Genomic DNA, 19,007 nt, shown 5'->3' with positions numbered 1-19,007 from the left:
CACCCAAGATCTTGCCACCAGCCATGCTGGCAAGGGCTGGTGGAGTGGACATCTAAACCTCCACATGATACTTAGGGTTGCTTAATTCTGCTTTTAAGTCAAAGTGAGGATTGAATTAAAGCCAAATATCTCACCCCAATTTTTGTACCAGACAAAATCATTTGTCAAATGCAGAGCCAGTATCTGACCTATTTTATGTAATAGATTTAATAACTGACATGCAACCATTTCTAGTTTTCCATATTATTTAATAGCTTATAAGCAATGAGACTTAGTACTTGATGAAGCAAGTACTTAACTGGTGGTAGGTATATCATAGTATTTAGTATTTGAAAGTATTTGTACAGATATGAAATTTCATATAGGTTTATGATTGATGCATGTTATAAGCAGCTTTAGTAATCCAGTGCAGAACTGGTTTAAGTGGGGTATACATGTGAAAATAAATAAATAAGCAAATGCTTGCTAAAACACAAGATACTAAAACAGTTGAAATCTGAGGCAAAATGTCATATTCACAGTCACATTTAAATGGGTAAAATAGGAAATTTCAATGAATTTCAAGTATCCAGATCAACTTGAGCCAAGATTAGTCATTGCTATGGAATGCAACAAGGCTATAAAATGATTACAAACTAGCCATTCATCTGCTTGAGTTTGAAAAGGGTTATCCTGTCCACTTCAGCTCTGAAATAAGCCTCAGTGAATTCAGTTGTTCTTCCCCGCCTCAAGATTATTTATTTAGCGTATGGCATCTATAGAAGTCAGGCAATCACTGATACACAAATGTAGTTTAAATAAAGTGTCAGAATGTGTGTGTGCGTGTGTGTGTGTAAGATATGTGGACAATACAATTTAGAAGATAATATATTAAATTAAGATAAAACCATAATAAGATCACCATAATATGGAGTCATAGAATTGCAATGGGATAGATCAGGGGTGTCAAACTCGTGTCGTCACGTGACACATCACAATTTTTCCCCCCTTCACTAAACTGGGCATGGGCGTGGCCAGCGTGTGACGCATCTGGCCCATGGGCCGCGAGTTTGACAGCCCTGGGATAGATGTTATAATTCGTATCTGAGAAAGCTAACCATCTAACTGCTTCTGGTGTGGCAGAGGTGAGATCATCCCAGGTGCCTTGAAATTTCCTGAGGGGACATTCCCTCTTGAGTTAATAACTGGCATTAGATTGCAGCCTATATTTGATATCAGATCTGGATCTGAAAAATGTCTTTTGCTCCAACCGTCTTAAGTCAGTTCCTCCTTTCCTCAGGAGTACCAGAGAAGACTTTAATTAAAGCTGAGAAGATGGATAGGATGGTGTCACAGAGGCGGGACGTGAAAATTACGTCTCTCAAGAGTTGTGTGCCTTAAGGACTACACGTTGGCAATAGCTAGAAATAAATCCAGTCCAGTGGTGGACACATATAAGCATGAGTAGGGCATCCCTTCTTTCTTTCTGTCTCCTGATCTAACATGTTTTGCTGCCTAAGAAAGAAACAAAATTAGGTCCCTCAACTACATACACCAAGGTACATGATTCTAAGCTCACCATGAAGGTATTGGACAACCATTTGTCTGAAATGGCATAGGGTTTCCTGCCTGAAAAGGGGGTTGGACTAGAAGACCTCCAAGGTCCCTTCCAACTCTGTTATCCTATTCTGGGTTGTTTTAGTGCTGTACATAAGGCAGAAAACCCTACAGGAAAATCTTATTTCTGGGAGGTAAAAATATATTGACAACAAAAGCAAACAGGTAATCCTCAATTTATGTCCCTAATTGAGCCCAAAATTACAGTCATAAATTATGCTGGTTGTTAAGTGAGTCACCATGTGACCACACCTGATTTTATGACCTTTTTAGCAGCAGTTGTTAAGCAAATCCACAATTGTCTGCAAAGGGGTTTTTCTGGCTGGAAATCGGAAATAAATGCCAGTTTTCGGCAAAAAAACATTGCAAATCAGTCATGTGACATAGGGAGGCTGCAAATGGCCAATAATTCAGGCCAGCTGTCAAGCAATCAAAACATGACCATGTGACCATGTGGGGAGGCAGCCATCAGATCTGGGTCATAAGTAGGTCTGGGAAGGTCTGTCGTAACTTTAAATGGTCACTAAGCAACCAGTCATAAATCAAGGACTACCTGTACTTACTGCATGACACTCAAAACCTATTACTTGACACCAGGGAGGACCACGGAGGGGGGACAATGACCTCAAAATGGCAGTGACTGAGCTCTCAGTCCCCCTTTTTATATAGACTAAAAGAGGCTTTGATCACAGGTCACAGTAGTCATTTTGGCGCTGTTGTCCCCCCACCAGCAGTAAAACAGTTACCGTATATACTCGAATATAAGCCGATCCGAGTATAAGCCGAGGTCCCCAATTTTACCCCAAAAACTGGGGTAAACTGGGGACTCGAGTATAAGCCGAGGGTGGGAAATGAGGCACCTACCGGTTGGGGAAACCCTCCCTCCCTCAGCTGAGAAGGCTGGCGGCTCCCCCGCCCCGCCCTCTCACTGCACCGGCAGGGCTTCCCCGCGCCGTCCGGTAAAATGTGAAAAAAAGAAAGAAAAAAAAAACTCGAGTATAAGCCGTATATACTCGAGTATAAGCCGAGGGGCTTAAAAAAAAACCTCGAGTATAAGCCGTATAGACCCGAGTATAAGCCGAGGGGACGTTTTTCAGCACAAAAAACGTGCTGAAAAACTCGGCTTATACTCGAGTATATACGGTACTTTCATCTGTCTATCAACTGGAGCTGCCCTGCTTTCTCCCTTTGTCCTTTTACTCCACTTTCTCCTTTTATCCCAAATGAACTGCTGAGACAGAATTCTCTTGCCAAAGTTATAACAGATCACTTTTAGTTGGGCTGCCACACCTGGGATGTCAAAAAAAAAAAGATCAGAAAGCACTAATCCTTTGTTGAAATCTGTATATTTTTTTACTTTTAAAGCTTATCTTTGCCTTCCTCTATGAGGTCTGGATGGTTTACACCGGGAGTCTTTTCTCAGTTTAACCCATGAGGTAATTTGGACTAGTTCTTCTTAAGCCTGCCATAAATGTTGCACTCCTTCACAAAATCTCCACTTAATTAACTGAAGTACAGGCAGGGCCAAGCAGTTCTCCCGTCTCAAAATTTCCATCCACTTCTGCCAAAGCTGCCGGGCAGGTGAAGAGGGAATTTAAAACATCTCTTTTTGCAGTATGAACAATACATGAGATTTTGGCAGAAGAGTCCTTTTAATATATATATATATATATTTAATAACAAGAAGATTAATGATTACTAATCTTAAAGACCAAAATTAAAAGTCCAAACTACAAACACAAATAAAATCTATCACAATTTTAAGGCTTTCACTTTCGGCAGGCTGGATGCACTATTCTCAGCAGTCATTTTTGCATGTTTTAAAAGTACTTCTATTGACTATATTAAAAGTAGATATCAGACTAAGAGTTATCAGACTGTTTTTGAATGATTATGATGTATTATTTTTGATTATTTTCTGGGGAAGTTAGGAATTGATGATTGTAGGGGTATAATTAAGTTGGGACGAAAATTTTTTAGCATATGTTTGTTTTATTTTTAACTATACCTTGTGCTCGTTCCGGGAAGTCGGGGGGAGGGAGGGGGGTTGTGAAGGGAGGAGGGAGGGGAGGTGGGGGGAAAGGGGGAAAAATTTTTTTCTGTAAAACTTTTTGAATAAAAAAAAAAAAGTACTTCTACGTAGCTTGGCTTATGTCCATGTGCTACTGGTTTCATAGAAACTCTAAGGCTAAGCCAATGCTGCTATGCTGCTCCCTATATAAGGCCTCTAGACCAGGGGTGTCCAAACTACGGCCCGCGGGCCAACTGCGGCCCGCGGGTCAGTTTTTATTGGCCCGCAGCAAATTCTGAAAGTATAATTGAATATGGCCCTTTTCGGCCGCCTCCCGGTACTTGCCCGGTGGTTCACTGCGAGGCTCGTGGCTCCTCCCCATGGGCGGGGAATAATGAAGGGAGGGGGCGGAGGAGGCGGCGAGCGGGAAAGAGGCTGCTGGCCGTGCCTGACCCCAGCAGTTCTACCCTCGCCTTCCTCGGCCGCCTGGCGAGGCTCCTCGCACCTCCCCATGTCGGACACGCGTGGCGGCAGTGACAGCCATCGAGAAACAGGTGAGAAGGCGGCGAGCGGGAAAGAGGCTGCTGGCCGTGCCCGACCCCAGCAGTTCTACCCTCGTCTTCCTCGGGCCGCTTGGCGAGGCTCCTCGCGCCTCCACCCCTTGGGCAGGGAATAACGAAGGGAGGGGGCGGAGAAGGCGGTGGCGAGCGGGAAAGAGGCTGCTGGCCGTGCCCGACCCCAGCAGTTCTACCCTCGCCTTCCTCAGGCCGCCTGGCGAGGCTCCTCGCGCCTCCACCCCTTGGGCAGGGAATAATGAAGGGAGTTTCAAGTTCATACCAAATACAAAACAAAAGCCAAGATCAGGGGTGTCCAAACTTGGTCTCTTTAAGACTTGTGGACTTCAATTCCCAGAGTTCCTCAGCCACACCCCAAAATAAGCCATGCCCACAGAACTGGTACGAAAAAAAATTAGCCCCCCCCCCCGTTCAATGGTGTGGCCCGTGCCTTTGCTTATTTTTCTGTATTTGGCCCTCACCAAAAAAACTTTGGACACCCCTGCTCTAGACAGACTACATTCATCTAATCTTTTTTTTCCACATTTTGCTTATTAGTTTATAATACAAAATACAAAAGAAAATAGTAGGAAAAGAAGGGAGAGAGTAAGGCAAAGGGAAAAAAAGAAAGAAAAGGCATTGACTTCCAAGAGAAGTCAAGTCATTTATTTGATCTTGAAGAAGTTTCCAGGCAGGGATTTCTACTGACTGTTATTTCTTTTTGAATAAGGACTCAAATATATCCTCCCAAAGTATTTTGTGTTTCATCTACACAATAAATCACACCATTAACTACGCTTGGATAATTATTCTTTTATTTTAATTATAATATTTTTATTTTATTATACATATTCTTTTTTATCTCATTGTTTTTTAGAAAGAGATGCACATAACAGTTCAACTATTGGAGATTTTACTGTTTCTGGCTTTATAGCTTTAATAAACAGTGTGATCTGAGGTAAGAGGGGAAAAAAATCTCTTATATTTTATACGTATCAATAGTAACTGGTTTACCAATGAATTTGCTACTATAATAAGAACAGTGCAAGCAGTTCTTGTCTTACGTCCTATTGTTTAGTGATTGTTTGAAGTTACAATGGACCTCCCTGGGAGTACTCATGACCCAGTTCCAAAGTTCTGATAACTCCCCCCCCGGTCATGTGACTGCATTTGGTTTGTTCAGCAACCAGCCCATGTTTACAGTTGTTTGTAGTATCCTGGAGTCACATGTCCATTTTTATGATGGTTTTGCTGAAAACCGGCATTTATTTCAGGCCTGGAAACCATACTAGGCCTTAGGGTTCCAGACGCTGCCACATTTTTCCCGAGGGGAAGAAGGGGGGTTGAGGGGTATGGTAACATTCTTCAAGCGGTCAAGGTCGGATGGTGTTCACATCTGCAGGAGGAGTGGCGGGAAGATATTTGAATGAACTGAGAGAACGTGGGACCATGTGACCAGCAAAGGGGTTAGGGGGGTGGGACTCTTGGGATTTGTATAACTGGGAAAAGAATCCGGAAGTTCAGTTTTTTTTTTCCAAACAAAAAAGAAAATACATTTATTCCACCCTTGTGCTATACATAAAAAAAAAAAAAAAAGGAAGATTTGGGTCTTCGGATATGTCCTCATAATTGTCAAAATCCACGTTTTCAAGGTACAGGTACCGAGGCGTCCAATTTTCCAAGCGCATAATCCACAAATGGTTTCCAAATTTTCCAGAAGATATCTTCTTTATACACACCGCTTCTAATTTTAATACCACATGTCATTTTATCATTTAGAGCTAATTTCCACATTTCAGAATTCCACTCTTCTATTCTAAAAATCACATCTAATTTCCAATATCTAACTATTATAATTCTAATCAATTCTTTTTCATATTTTGTTAATTCTATTTCCTTAATTACCAACAATAATATAGTTTCCACTCTCAATGTTATTACTTTCCCCATCATTTCAAATATCATTTTCTTCATATCTCCAATAATTTCTTTTTTTCTCAAAATTAAAATCTAAATCCACCATAACTTCTACATAATCAGAATCTTTAAAGATTCCCACATCTACCTTATCCACATTATTCAGCAAATCTTTAGAGAGAAAAATATAATCAATTCTGGAATATGTATTATATATCTTAGAGAAAAAAGTGTATACTCTTTCAATTCTTTTAACCTCTCTCCACACATCCACTACACCGTTTCGAAGCATCCACTTATTTAAAATCCCCATTTTATTTGCTCCTCCACAGCTAGGGGTTAATACTATCTATTTTATCTCTGATTAAGTTAAAATCCCCAGCCACAATTACTTTCCCTACACTTTCATTCTCCAAAATTTTTGTTATTTTTTCAAAAAATTCTCTTTGTTTCTCATTCGGTAAATATAAATTAACAAGTGTCACTTTTTCCTCATTAAGATTTCCCACAATTATTACATATCTTCCATCCTCATCAAAATTACCTAATGTTTTTCGAAATACACCCTATCTGATATCAATGTTACAACTCCTCTGGCTTTTAAAGTTCCAAATGCTTTTTCATATATTTGCATACTTTTTATATACATTCTGTTTGAGTCTTCAGATTTCTGATGGGTTCCCTGTACCCTTCACATCCCATAACATTATTTTTATGACTCTTTAAACTGTAAATTTTTCAATCCTATCCCCGCCTCTTCCTTTCTATACCCAAATCCCAACATTAAACTCCTAACAGACATTTAACATAAAAAAAATAAAAAATAAAAAATAAAAAAATAAAAAAGACAAAACAAACAATAAAAAACAAGCAATCTTCTTCCCCCACATCCTCATCGGATCCGCCTCTATAAAGAGAATGGGGGAGAGGGGACGTGCCAATGTCCGAGTCACTTCTTTCGGGCTGTCTATTTAAATTCATCACTCAAGAAAAAAGAAAGTGGTAACTCTCTCCCGCATTCAGCTTCGTATTTTCCAAGACTCTTATCTGCTTCTTCTCCTGCTATATCCTCACGACTTTTCTTCTGTTCGACCAACACAAGTGAGATTTCTTTCCTCTTTAACCCTTTAAAGTCTTGCCCAATAGTCCCTTTTTCTTCTTCTGGAGTTGATGTTTCCACATGTATTTCACCCATCTTACGCATTTGATCTTTTATCTCCATTAAATCCTCCTCCTTGATCAGTCCAAGCTCCTGTAAATATAATATTGCATCTATGTCTGGGGTAATTGTGCACATCCTTCCTTTATAAAAAAATTTCAATTGTTGTAGTGGCCTCCAATTATATTTAATTCCATTATTTCTCAAAACCTTTGTAATTGGTTTTTAAAAAAATCTCCATGCCCTTTCTTCTCTTGATATATCCGGGAAGACTTGAATAGTCTTCCCTTCAAACTTCAAAGCATCTCCCATCTCTCTCACCTTGGCCATAACTTTCAGCTTATCACTAAGATTTGCAAACCTGACAAGCACATTCCTGTTGGAACCATTTTGCCTTCTATATCCAATTCTAAAAACACTTGTCAGATCTGTTATTGTAAGCGTAATTTGCGTGTTAAGATCATTAATCCATTTTAAAACCCGCTGTTTCAAATTATCTACCTTTCCTTCTTGAATTCCTCGAATAACCAAATTGTGTTTCCTCATTTCTTCTTCCAGGAGACAAATTCTCTTGTCTTGCTGCTCATTTTTGTAAAATATCTCACCAATTTGCCGATCCACTTTTGCATCATGTACATGAATCTGCTCAAGTTCATCTTTAATAATTGTCATTTCCACTATTTGCTTTGCAAAATTTTCATTCATTTCTTGTTTCATTTTTTTCATTTCCAATGTCAAATTATCCATACGCTCCGATAATCCTACTATTTTTCCCCCAATTTTGTTTAAAGCCGCAGCAACTTGCTGCATTTCTGAAAGTTGTTGAGTCATTTTAAAAAGTTTCAAACTAGTATTTCAAACCACTTTTGCAGAGGGTCTTAATGAAGATCAAGGGACAGCAATTTTTTAATTGAAGCTGAAGTGGCTTATTTTGCACTCGAAAATTTATTTCTCAACAGCTTGTAATTCTTAGTCACTCCCCAGAGAATACAGATAACTTCACAGCTTTCAAACAATAATCAACGCCATTTTATCTCCTCGTCAGCAAAGGGGGAAAAAAAGCAAAACCTTTACTTTATAAAAAAAATTACTGCCTCGTTCCAACTTAAACTTCGGAGAAAAATTCTTTCCTTCTGTTATCTGTGATCATAATAGTGCATAAACAAGCTGTTAATTTCCTCTTAAAAAAAATTCAAGTCCGTTGGAAGGCAACGCCCAGTAAAATCCTGCTGCTTCGGACAAGTTTTCCCACACAAAAGATCAATTTAATCTTCAATTAAACTCTTCTCATTAGCAAATTCAGTCTTTAATATTCACACCTTGGCCTCAGCAGTAAAACACAGAACACGATGTTAGCAAAAGCAAAAGACAGCAACTTATTCCAAACTCATTCGTGTCTGCCAGCCGGTTCGTCACCCCCACGCTGTAAAAACTCCATAATTCAAACAGTGCTAGTAAAGAACTCTGAAAGACAATGGCTTCTGAGTTTTTTTTATGCAGAAGAGGTTTTTCTGGAACCTTGACACTATTCCAAAACTCAATATCCGACAGGGGTGTTCAATTCACAGCCAAGTTCTGGAGGGAGTTCCTACGGTCCATTGGGTCGTCTCAAGGACTTAGTTCTGGGTTCCATCCGGAGACCAATGGGGCGGCTGAAAAATTGAACTCGATGGTGGAACAATACATACAGTGCTATGTAAATTACCAACAAGAAAACTGGTCAGATTTGTTACCATTTGCAGAGGTTGCATATAATAATGCTGTACACAGCAGCACGGGGTTAACCCCTTTTCAAATAACCACCGGCATGGACTTCGTTCCAATGCCTGAACTCCCCGTGCAACCCCCCACTTCCGTTTCCCTAACGGACTGGATGAGTTCGTTGAAAAAAGGGTGGGAAAATACAAAAAAGGCCTTAGCTGTAACAGCTCGAAATTACAAAGTCCAAAACTGAACTTCCGGATTCTTTTCCCAGTTATACAAACTCCAAGAGTCCCACCCCCCTAACCCCTTTGCTGGTCACATGGTCCCACGTTCTCCCAGTTCATTCAAATATCTTCCCGCCACTCCTCCTGCAGATGTGAACACCATCCGACCTTGACCACTTGGAGAATGTTACCATACCCCTCAACCCCCCTTCTTCCCCTCAGGAGAAAAATGTGGCAGCATCTGAAACCCTAAGGCCTAGTATGGTTTCCAGGCCTGACATCTGGTTTGCCACAAAACTGATCATGGAGTTCACTCAACAACCACGACAAAAAAGGTTATAAAATCGAGTCAGTCACATCGGTGATCTGATTTATTATAGTCATGACTTACAACCGTGATGGACAGGCTCCATTAATGGTCATAAATCAAGTACTACTTGTGTATAATACCTTATTACCATACCTGTATAAGTTATTGTAAAAAAAAACCCAAGATCATAGTAACAAATATTGCTGCATGGTGGAAGATTACCTTTACTTATTACCTGTCCTGCACAAACTCATAGCACAAGTACTGTAAGTGGAAGTATGAGAAGGCCAAGTATACAACGCAAACAATTTATAGTTAGTTAAATAAAGTCTTGCTGTTATTCCCAAAAGATAGGGATAAGGTCAAATTAAATAAGTCTTTTGCCTCCAATTTTAATTCAGTGGAAATTAACCAGAAACCAAGTTGCTGATCCTTTGTGAGCCCCATGTTAAAAACTAATTGCCAAGCAACAGGCCACCCTATACCTCTTCAGTATCTGCCCTTTTTACACCCCCAAAACTTACCTCCCGCAGCTGGAGTTGTCTCTGTGGCAGGGATGCGTGTTTCACAAGTCACCTGGGGGCTCTGCCGCGTGCTGCAGCTTTGAGAAACAGGGACATTAAGAAGGCATGAATATGATGTGGGCAAAAGAGCTTCTCTTCCATCTCCCCTCTCATTCAAAATCTTGCCTTTGTTCATCAGCCCACTGAGCTGGACTCACCTAATGCCACAGGGTTCAATCCGTTCGGATCTCCAGTCATGGATGTGGGGGCCAGCACCCCCCATGACTGCGCCACAGTCAGCACAGCCAGGAATCTCACTTCGGGGACCCAGGTTGAGCCCCCCACATCCAGCTGGGGGGCTTCGCAGGGCCCCCAGAGGTTGCTTTACTTTGTCCTGTGAGGAGACACTGACGTGATTCAAAAGATACTTAACATGAATGCTATTTTCAGATGCATTAACAGAGTCCAGATGAAGGGGAATCATTGTTTTGCTCAATTCTGTCTTGGCCAGACACTATTCGGAGTATTGGGTCCAATTCTGGACACCACAGTTCCAAGACAACAACAGCCAGTTGGAGCAAGTGCAGAGAATGGTGAAGAATCTGGAAGCCAAGCCTTACAAGGAATGGATTAAAGATCAGAGTGTGTTTGCCTATAAAATAGTTGTCTGAAATACATGCTCAGATATATTTAGAGTTTTTATATAGGGAAGAAGGAGTTATTGCCTATTGCCTCAGAGGGTAGGACCAAGAACAGTGAGTTAAAATTTGGGGAAAGCAGGTTTAGTCTAGAGATCAGAACGTTTCTGACTGAATTATTTGTCCGTCAATGGAAATGACTGCCACATGAACTGTTGAGTTCTTGTTTGCCAAAGGTCTTCACAAAGGAAAAATGGTCACCTGTCAGAGATGGTCTAGTAGTGGATCCTGCACTGAGAAGGGAGTTGGATGATGACCTCTAAGGCCCCTTCCAACTCTATGAATGGAGACAGTGTAGTCCAAAATAGCTCCTACATCCTGACTGAAAGACACACACTTGTTAAACTTGTGCAACAGGATCCAGCATTGTGGTCTGCTGTTTGCTTGACTATCTCCTCGCCACCACTTAGCCCATGAAAACCACAAGCAAACAAACAAAAAAGAAAGAAAAAAATGTTTGCTGGAGGTGCAGGGCTCTACAAATTATCCTGTCCCTCATCATAAACCTGCCCATCAGGCATATTCCCAATTGTAAACATTATTTGCATTTCTATGCAGTTAAAATACTCCCATATGTATATACAGTATATATGATATACACAGATATATCAGTGGACATCAGTTCCTCCACTCTTCATTGCTACACACTTAAAACCCTTGACAAGTAAAAAAGAAAATATGAGGTGTAAAGGATATCACAAGCTTGAGTGGGCAACCAAAACACCAGAAGATTCAACCGGCTCTTGCTCTGGAACTAAGTATGGTTAACAGCTGCGCTGGATTATTACTACATCCTGGGATAATGCACAACCAAAATGTTACTGACTCCTGAATGACTCAGCTTTCCATCCTTCCGAGGTGGGTAAAATGAGGACCCAGATTGTTGAGGGGCAATATGCTGACTCTGTAAACCAGTTAGAAAGGGCTGTAAAGCACTACAAAGCGGTATATAAATGCTATTGCTATTTCATTCATAATTTGAAGCCATGAGTCAACAATGTTGTGGGTGGACTGGAAGCCACCACTGACTTGGGGTGTGTCTGTGAATCTCAGGACACAGTGGGTGATACAAATTAGATAGGGAGGATTTTCTCCCCTTGTTTGAAGAAGAGCTTTGGCACAGAATGGCATTGTTGTTCTTTAAACTATGTTAATCGCATAGTAGGATTTACATTACAACTTTTCTATGATATCTGCCTCAAAATGGTGAGAAATTGAGCCACTAGGTTTCAGCAGTAAGTGGTCTAAAAAAGCTCCAAATATTTGCAAAGAAAAAAGACCATAAACTGGGGTTGTGCAATAAATAAGTGGTTTCAACACATCACAGTAAGTCAGGGGTGTCAAACTTGATTTTGGTGGCCACATCATGGTTGTGTTTGACCTCAGAGGGCTGGGGTAGGCATGGCCAAGGTAGGCATGGCCAGCTCGATGTCACTCATGTCAGGAGCGCCCATGGTGACCCTAGCACTCTGCCAACAAAAACGGGCTCCCGAGCTCCATTTCCAGCTGTAACGGCCTCCTGCAACCCTACTGTGGCCCTCCAGAGCTCCATTTTCACTGGCAGAGGCACCACGTGCTGGTTTTTCGCTTTTTTCCAGGGTGGCCCCATGGGCCAGATCTAAGCAACCCATGGGCCGGATCTGACCCTCGGGGCCTTGAGTTTGACACCCCTGCAGTAAGTCATAAACAAAGGGCATTAATTTAAGCATGCAGCCACTGTGTAGGATGGTATCTTTCTGGTATGCTCCAAATATTTAATGAAGTCCTGCCTCAGAGTTCACTTTTCAATATGCACTAGGCATAAGATACTAGTAACTAGAGGGAAAAGGAAGGCAGCCATTGTTTAATTCCACACATGTATATTTGGGATAAGAGTGTTATAGCATCTGAGATGTGTGTGTTTGTGTGTTTAAGGGCTTTAATTTTCTTATTAACAGTTATTTTTGTATATTGCTATTGTGAGTCATCCAGGATTATTTTCTATAAATTGGGAGGCCACATAAATCTAATGAATAAAAAAAAATAAACACATGTCCTGAATTTACAGCTCTTCTCTTTGCAGTAGCTTGATAGTACAAAAAGCTAGCCAAGTAACTGCATAAAAGCTATGCTGTCACAAATTATGTACAATATAGTGTAACACAATCGTTTCCTCTTCTTATTCCACCTCCTACGGGGGATCTGGCTGGATGACTTTGGGTCATTCACTCAGTCCAACCCACCTCACAAGGTTGTTGGGGGGAGGAAGAAGAGGAAGGCGAATTGGGTATGTTTGCCACTTTGAGTTACTTACAAAGTAATAAGGGTGAGACAAAATCAAATAAATGAATCCCTCTAAGCACAATTACGGTTTAAGAATGGCACAGAATGAAATTTCAGCTACAAGAATTTAGACACCATCTCTAGTCCAAAGCACTGGGAAGAACAGCTCTCCGTCTAAAACAATGGAAACATCTGTCGGTTATATAAGACAGAACCCATGATAGATATAACTATGGTTTAGCAAACAGCTTCAGCTTTTGCTATTGCTAAAGATCTCTTTTTGTCTATAGTTAAAACATAATTATTGCATTTTTTAAGCAAAAATTCTCCAAATCATCCTAAATTATATTGACAGTATCACTATTATGCTAAAAAGTATTTTTCTCATATACAAGATATCCCTCACCTGCTTTCTATATATACTTGTCCCACATTCTGTGGTCTTCCTGTTGGATTATGGTACAGCATCCATGTCATGGCTATGCAGATAAAGGAAATTAGTTTTAAGAGTCATTATAGTACGCTGGATAGAAATCTGGAACCAGGAATGAAAAATCTGGGTTCAAATTTCCACTAGCCATTAACTTCACTACTTAGCCATAAGTCAAAGATCAACCAACTTTCAGTCAACTATATCTTAGTCAATTATTATGAAGAAATAGCATAAAGAGAACTATGTTTGTCTTACAGTAGGCAGATGGGAAACAGAATTCCCCTGTCCCTACCTGAGACAGAAAGCAAAGGATATATGGGACATTGTCTTCATTGCTCATTCCTTTCTTCCCATTGCCAGTTATTTATACTCTCTCCAGTAGTATACGGCCAAATATTTGGTATTGGTGGCAACAGCCACAGCATTTAAAATAGATACCAAGTTCTGATTGAACAATAGGGAATTGGACTTGGTAGCAATTAGCCCAACATTTTAAAACCACCCAATTTCCCCATCCCATTATGGTGAAAGAGGGAGATTTAAAAATGACAGAGGCCTGTGATAGAATCTATAGATCTGAAATCCAGCTACCAAGTGAGAGGTCAACTTGAATTTGGTCAGTAGATAGCAGTTGGATCCTGGACCGATGGACACACAGTACTTGCCTTGCCATCATTTCCAACTGCCGTTTGAAATATTAAGACTCCCTGAGCAGGGACAGCCATAGGGGAGATATAAATTAAAAGTGTGCGATTTGATTTAGATTAGATTAAAATATCTGAATCAACTCAGAAAATGAATCTGATTTCATTCAGACCCAATTTGATATGGATCACACCTCTAAAAAAGACCAAATTAATTTGGACCAATTTGGAACACTAAAAATATGTGCCCATGTTGGGTAAGGAGCTGACTCAGTCCATATAGATAGAATATTCCCCCATGCTTAATCTAAGTGTTAACAGATGTAAAAATATTTGGTTTAAAGGCTACAAACATATGAAACACACTGCATTTCAAGCAATAGAGGCTGCTACACCATAATTGGAGAACAATTGTGATAATTCTGTGGTAATACTTTTATAAAACACTTAAGAAAATGTTTGGAGATTCTTCTTATGCCAATCAGCTGTTAACACCATTAAATGAAAAAATATTTGCATGAAAGAAAATTGCAGCCTGAAAAATTCAAAGGGCTTTGGGAAAGGTTATTTATGGCCACCCAATTCTAGGAGACCACATATGAACCCTAATCTATTTTTTGCAACTCCTAGAGAAGCCCCCCCCCCATTCAGTGTTGAGTTAAAAGAACACTAATAAGCACAGCTACTATGAGTGATCCCCTTCTCTAATAATAATAAAAAAATCAGGCCTGGCATTTTTGCTTTGTTCCCCTAGGTAACATTTCTGTTTTATTGCCATGCCCTCTTGAAAGCTGAAAAACAATGTTTAAAAATGAAAATCCCTAACCCTTACTCACAATACATGGGAAATGATTTCTGTGATCTCCCATATATGCCTGCAGTTAGGAATTTAGGAAATTAATCAAGAAAACCTAATTTCTTGTTCTTTTAGGAGATCATTTCTGGTATTAAGTGGACATTGTGGGCAGTAATATTGCTTGTGCCTGACTTCTTTAAGAATTTATTATGAATGCAAGGAGTCTTCTGCATCGTTATCAACATTTGGGCCTCCTTACATATATTCAGAAGCCTTAATTTCTTTTATTTATTTACCAAATTTAGATAGCCATCCATCTCACAAGTGGTAGGGGTTGTTGTTTTTTAATTCTTTAGATCTTGCTCTGAACACATGGAGATCAGGCAGCTGTAATCTCATTCCTTCATCTCTGCATGTTCAAATAAATCTGAAAAGGATTATACAATGTGTAGAATGAAGTGGAAAAGCTTTTTCTGGACTGGACTGCTCCAGCCTGCAGATGAAGCAGCTACATCCAAATTCTATCACTAAAAATTTGAGCTCCTGCATATTGAAAGCTGACATGTCAGGGAAAAGCTTTTTAGCTAGTTATCTTTCTGATTAATAGATTTTCTATGTGAAAGGAGCTGAAATCTTATGGAATGTAAAAAAAACTAGCACAAGAGATGTTCGTCTCATTCAACATAGTGGTTATAATTTTATGTGTGGGTTACTAAATTATCTATCCCAAGACACATTCACTTTAGTTATTGGCATGGTGGCCAACAGACAAAATATTTCAGATAAATTTTATTCAAGTTTCACTATGGCCATGAATGTCTTGCTACTGCATTAAAGCAATTGCAGGAAATGCTTTCAATACTACAAAAATAAGTGAGTGTTATGATCACTTTCATGTTCCAAATACTTCAGTTTTGACCATATGCTGTTCCACTAGCTAACCTTGGATCACTTAAATGTTTTGATCATCTACAATCCCCTAATTTAGGGGGAATAATACATTGTAAGAATTCTTGAGAATGAATTATATATAATTTAAAAAACTGGTGAAAGATGGGTAAATAATACAAGCATAATTTAGTCCCAGGGTCCAGACAGGGAGGTAAGCTAAAGAGAAGTAACAAACCATTTGTTTTCTATGCCTTATACCTGGAAACAAAGTGGTAATAACTTTTGGTACTAATCCCCAATTCCAAAAATCCTCTAGAGTTTGTAATAATTGCTACTATACTGCAGTATCCTGGTTGCTATCAGTTCTACAGTGATTCCCACATTTTTGCTTATCAGCCATGAGATCACTAGATTCATACAAGAAGCTGATTTTATTTCGGCTCACCTATTACTGTTATATAGGCTAAATTACTGTCTGAGTGGAGAACATCCCTGCAGTCCTTTGAACTCCCTTGGATGTCATTTCCTTGAGTCATACATGCATCACTATGTGACAAAGATCAGCACCCCATTTTCAGAAACGAGGCAATAGACCAAACGTCCTGGGACCCCTAGAAAGAAAATGGTTTTTTTTTTTATCTGGGACATTAGGGGAATGCTCTGGACAACGGAAGACCTCTGATGATGTGAAGGTAGAGGAGATGAGGTTTCCTGACTCCATGTGCAGGCCTCTGTCATAGCAATCATGACAGAACTAAAGCCATGTTCCCAGAGGATGGCTGTCCTGTTTATCCCTCCCCTCTCTCCACCCCAGATAACATGGTCCAAAACGTTTCAGGTAAGTAGCTGGCCCATGTGTGCTTGCATGTGATAAAAGCCGACAAAAAAACGACATTATCCCATAGCTTCTGCGTTTACTTGGCCTCCCACCACCCGCCTCTCCCCGGCCTTGTCCCATCTTATCCATCGTTATTCCCTCCCCCCTGACATTTTAAATCCTATCACTTTTCCAGTATGCCATAATCCATCCAGCTCTTTCTCTCTCCTTTTCCCGACATCCTCGCGAAGAGCATGCAGCCGGACCGCTACGTTTCTCCTACTCTGTCCCTCTACTCCACCCGGGATCTTTCGCTTCTCGCCCTCCTCCAGCCTTCCCTGCAGCCAGGACAGCCTGGGCAACCCAGCCAGGCAGGGCATCCTCCTCCAGCTATGGCCATGCCGGGAAAAGAAACAACCGAAGGAGACCGAGACGGCCATACCTCTTTAACTGTCCCCGCCGCCAGCGCTGAAGCCGGTTTTGGATCACCTGCCTTGCAAGATGCCCCTGTGACGGGGATGGCACCGGCAGCCGCGGCGGCGGGGGGATCCAGGGCGGCTAGGAGCAACCTTGCTGCCGAAGCTGCCCTAAATAGCAGCAGTGAGCAGGGGAGGGACCATCGGCTGTAGCCATGACGACGGCGATTGCTTTATTCTCCTTCTCCTCCCCGATTGAAAAGGAGGCCCGTGGAAACGGGAAGAGACGAGAAGGACGGATGGGCTGGCCAATGGCACATCGCAGCAGCAGATAATCCGCAAGACCGGGGCTCTTTTCCTGGGAGCCTTTCGCCACCAAATGTCACGCGTTTTCTGGCCCCTAGGGGCCGCTGACGCGCGTCGGGACTGCTGCCTCCTGTGGCAGCCCTTTATTATTAGTTAATTACATTATTATAATTTAGTAATTATATTATTAGCATGCGTTACGTTTCTATTTTTGAAGACCTGCTGCGTTTTCTCTTCGCCTCGTTGACAGAACTGAGGTATTTGCACAGTAAATCGCGACTGCAATTATGAATTATCCCCAGGGCGTCACATCACTCAGCTTTTCCTTTCTATGTGATACAGGTGGACCTCTCTCGTCTTAGTCGTGGTTTAAAAGAAAAGTGAAGTGATTGCACGTGGGCACACGCACATACAGAACTGCAGCATCAGAGACGTGTATTTCCAGCTTAGATCTCTTCCCAGCCATCTTTTTCACTCTCCCAACCTTCAGAATCACTTTCAACTATGATGGTCCTCACCAAGATCCACCCCAGTTGAGCATCTGACCATGAACCAAGTAGCGAATCCTGTTTGGCTATTAAAGTAAGACTAAAAAAAATAAAACAACACTCAATCCTTTTGTGGTCCCCTCAAAGAAGGCTGCAGGGGTGTTTGCTTGTTCATCTTGATGACCCACAACTGCTGTGCCGGATCTGCTAGGAATCATATTGTGAAGTATGCGGATGACACAGCAGTGGCGGGTCTTATCCGGGATGACAATGAAGATGTTTATAGGGAAGAGGTGAAGGCTCTGGTGGACTAGTGCAATGAAAGTAACCTGGTTCTAAATGTTGATAAAACAAAGGAGATCATTGTAAATTTTAGAAAGTGCCTGTAGTCATACTCCACTCAGTATCAAGGATGCAGTTGTAGAGGTGGTCAACAGTGTTAAGTATCTGAGGGTGCAGATAACTAACAATCTGAACTGGTCTCGCCACACATCATCCTTACTGAAGCATAGGAACCAATGTCTGTATTTCCTGCGTCAGATGAGGAGAGCACATCTTTCTCCTTCTGTCCTGGCCACTTTTTACAGAGGCATGACTGAGAACATTTTAACAAACTGCATCACTGTTTGGTTTGGTGGCAGCAGTGTCTCAGATAGAAAGTCCATACAGAGAGTGGTGAGGACAGCCGAGAAGATTATAGGAAGCTTGTTTCCTGTTATTTAGGATACTGCTTATAAGTGCTATGTGCTTAGACTCAAAACATTGTTAGAGACCCCACACACCCACTTCATGGTCTGTTTCTGTTGCTCCCCTCTGGGTGGAAGTTTTGAAGTATTTCTAGCAGGACCATCAGATTCTGTAACAGCTTTTTTCCCTATGCCATCCGTCTGGTATTTATTTATTTATTTATTTATTTATTATTTAAACTTATATACCACCCTATCTCCCAAAGGACTCAGGGCGGTTTACAGGCATATAAAAACATCAATATACAAATTAAAATAATCATTAAAAGACTTATTCTAATGCCAATAATTAATAATACCAATTATTAAAAATAGAAATATAAATATTAAAATCAATTTAAAACCCCTCTAAATTTAAAAATCTAAGCCAGTCCTGCACAGATGAATAAATGAGTCTTGAGCTCGCGACGGAAGGTTCGAAGATCTGGAAGTTGACGGAGTCCTGGGGGGAGTTCGTTCCAGAGGGTGGGAGCCCCCACAGAGAAGGCCCTTCCCCTGGGCGTCGCCAGACGACACTGCCTAGCTGACGGCA

At 40.9% G+C, this 19,007-nt stretch overlaps 1 protein-coding gene across 1 annotated transcript in view; it reads right to left on the bottom strand.

Moving 5' to 3' along the window:
- LOC131193039 (membrane-associated guanylate kinase, WW and PDZ domain-containing protein 1-like) overlaps nucleotides 1-17,157 on the bottom strand; it is a 42,067-nt gene extending 24,910 nt beyond the window's left edge. The window contains exons 1-3 of the mRNA XM_058172786.1: nucleotides 16,962-17,157; nucleotides 10,197-10,372; nucleotides 10,000-10,076 (exon numbers count right to left, since the gene is read on the bottom strand). Of these exons, the coding sequence (XP_058028769.1) occupies nucleotides 10,000-10,076; nucleotides 10,197-10,261 (142 nt within the window). The 5' untranslated portion in view covers nucleotides 10,262-10,372; nucleotides 16,962-17,157. The remainder of the gene's footprint in view (nucleotides 1-9,999; nucleotides 10,077-10,196; nucleotides 10,373-16,961) is intronic.
- Between the last annotated feature and the right edge of the window lie 1,850 nt (nucleotides 17,158-19,007).

The sequence above is a fragment of the Ahaetulla prasina genome, chromosome 2 (genome assembly GCF_028640845.1).
Source record: "Ahaetulla prasina isolate Xishuangbanna chromosome 2, ASM2864084v1, whole genome shotgun sequence".
Lineage (NCBI taxonomy): Eukaryota > Metazoa > Chordata > Lepidosauria > Squamata > Colubridae > Ahaetulla > Ahaetulla prasina.
Note: the sequence above shows the minus strand (reverse complement) of the source record. Positions and strands in the feature narration are given on the sequence as shown.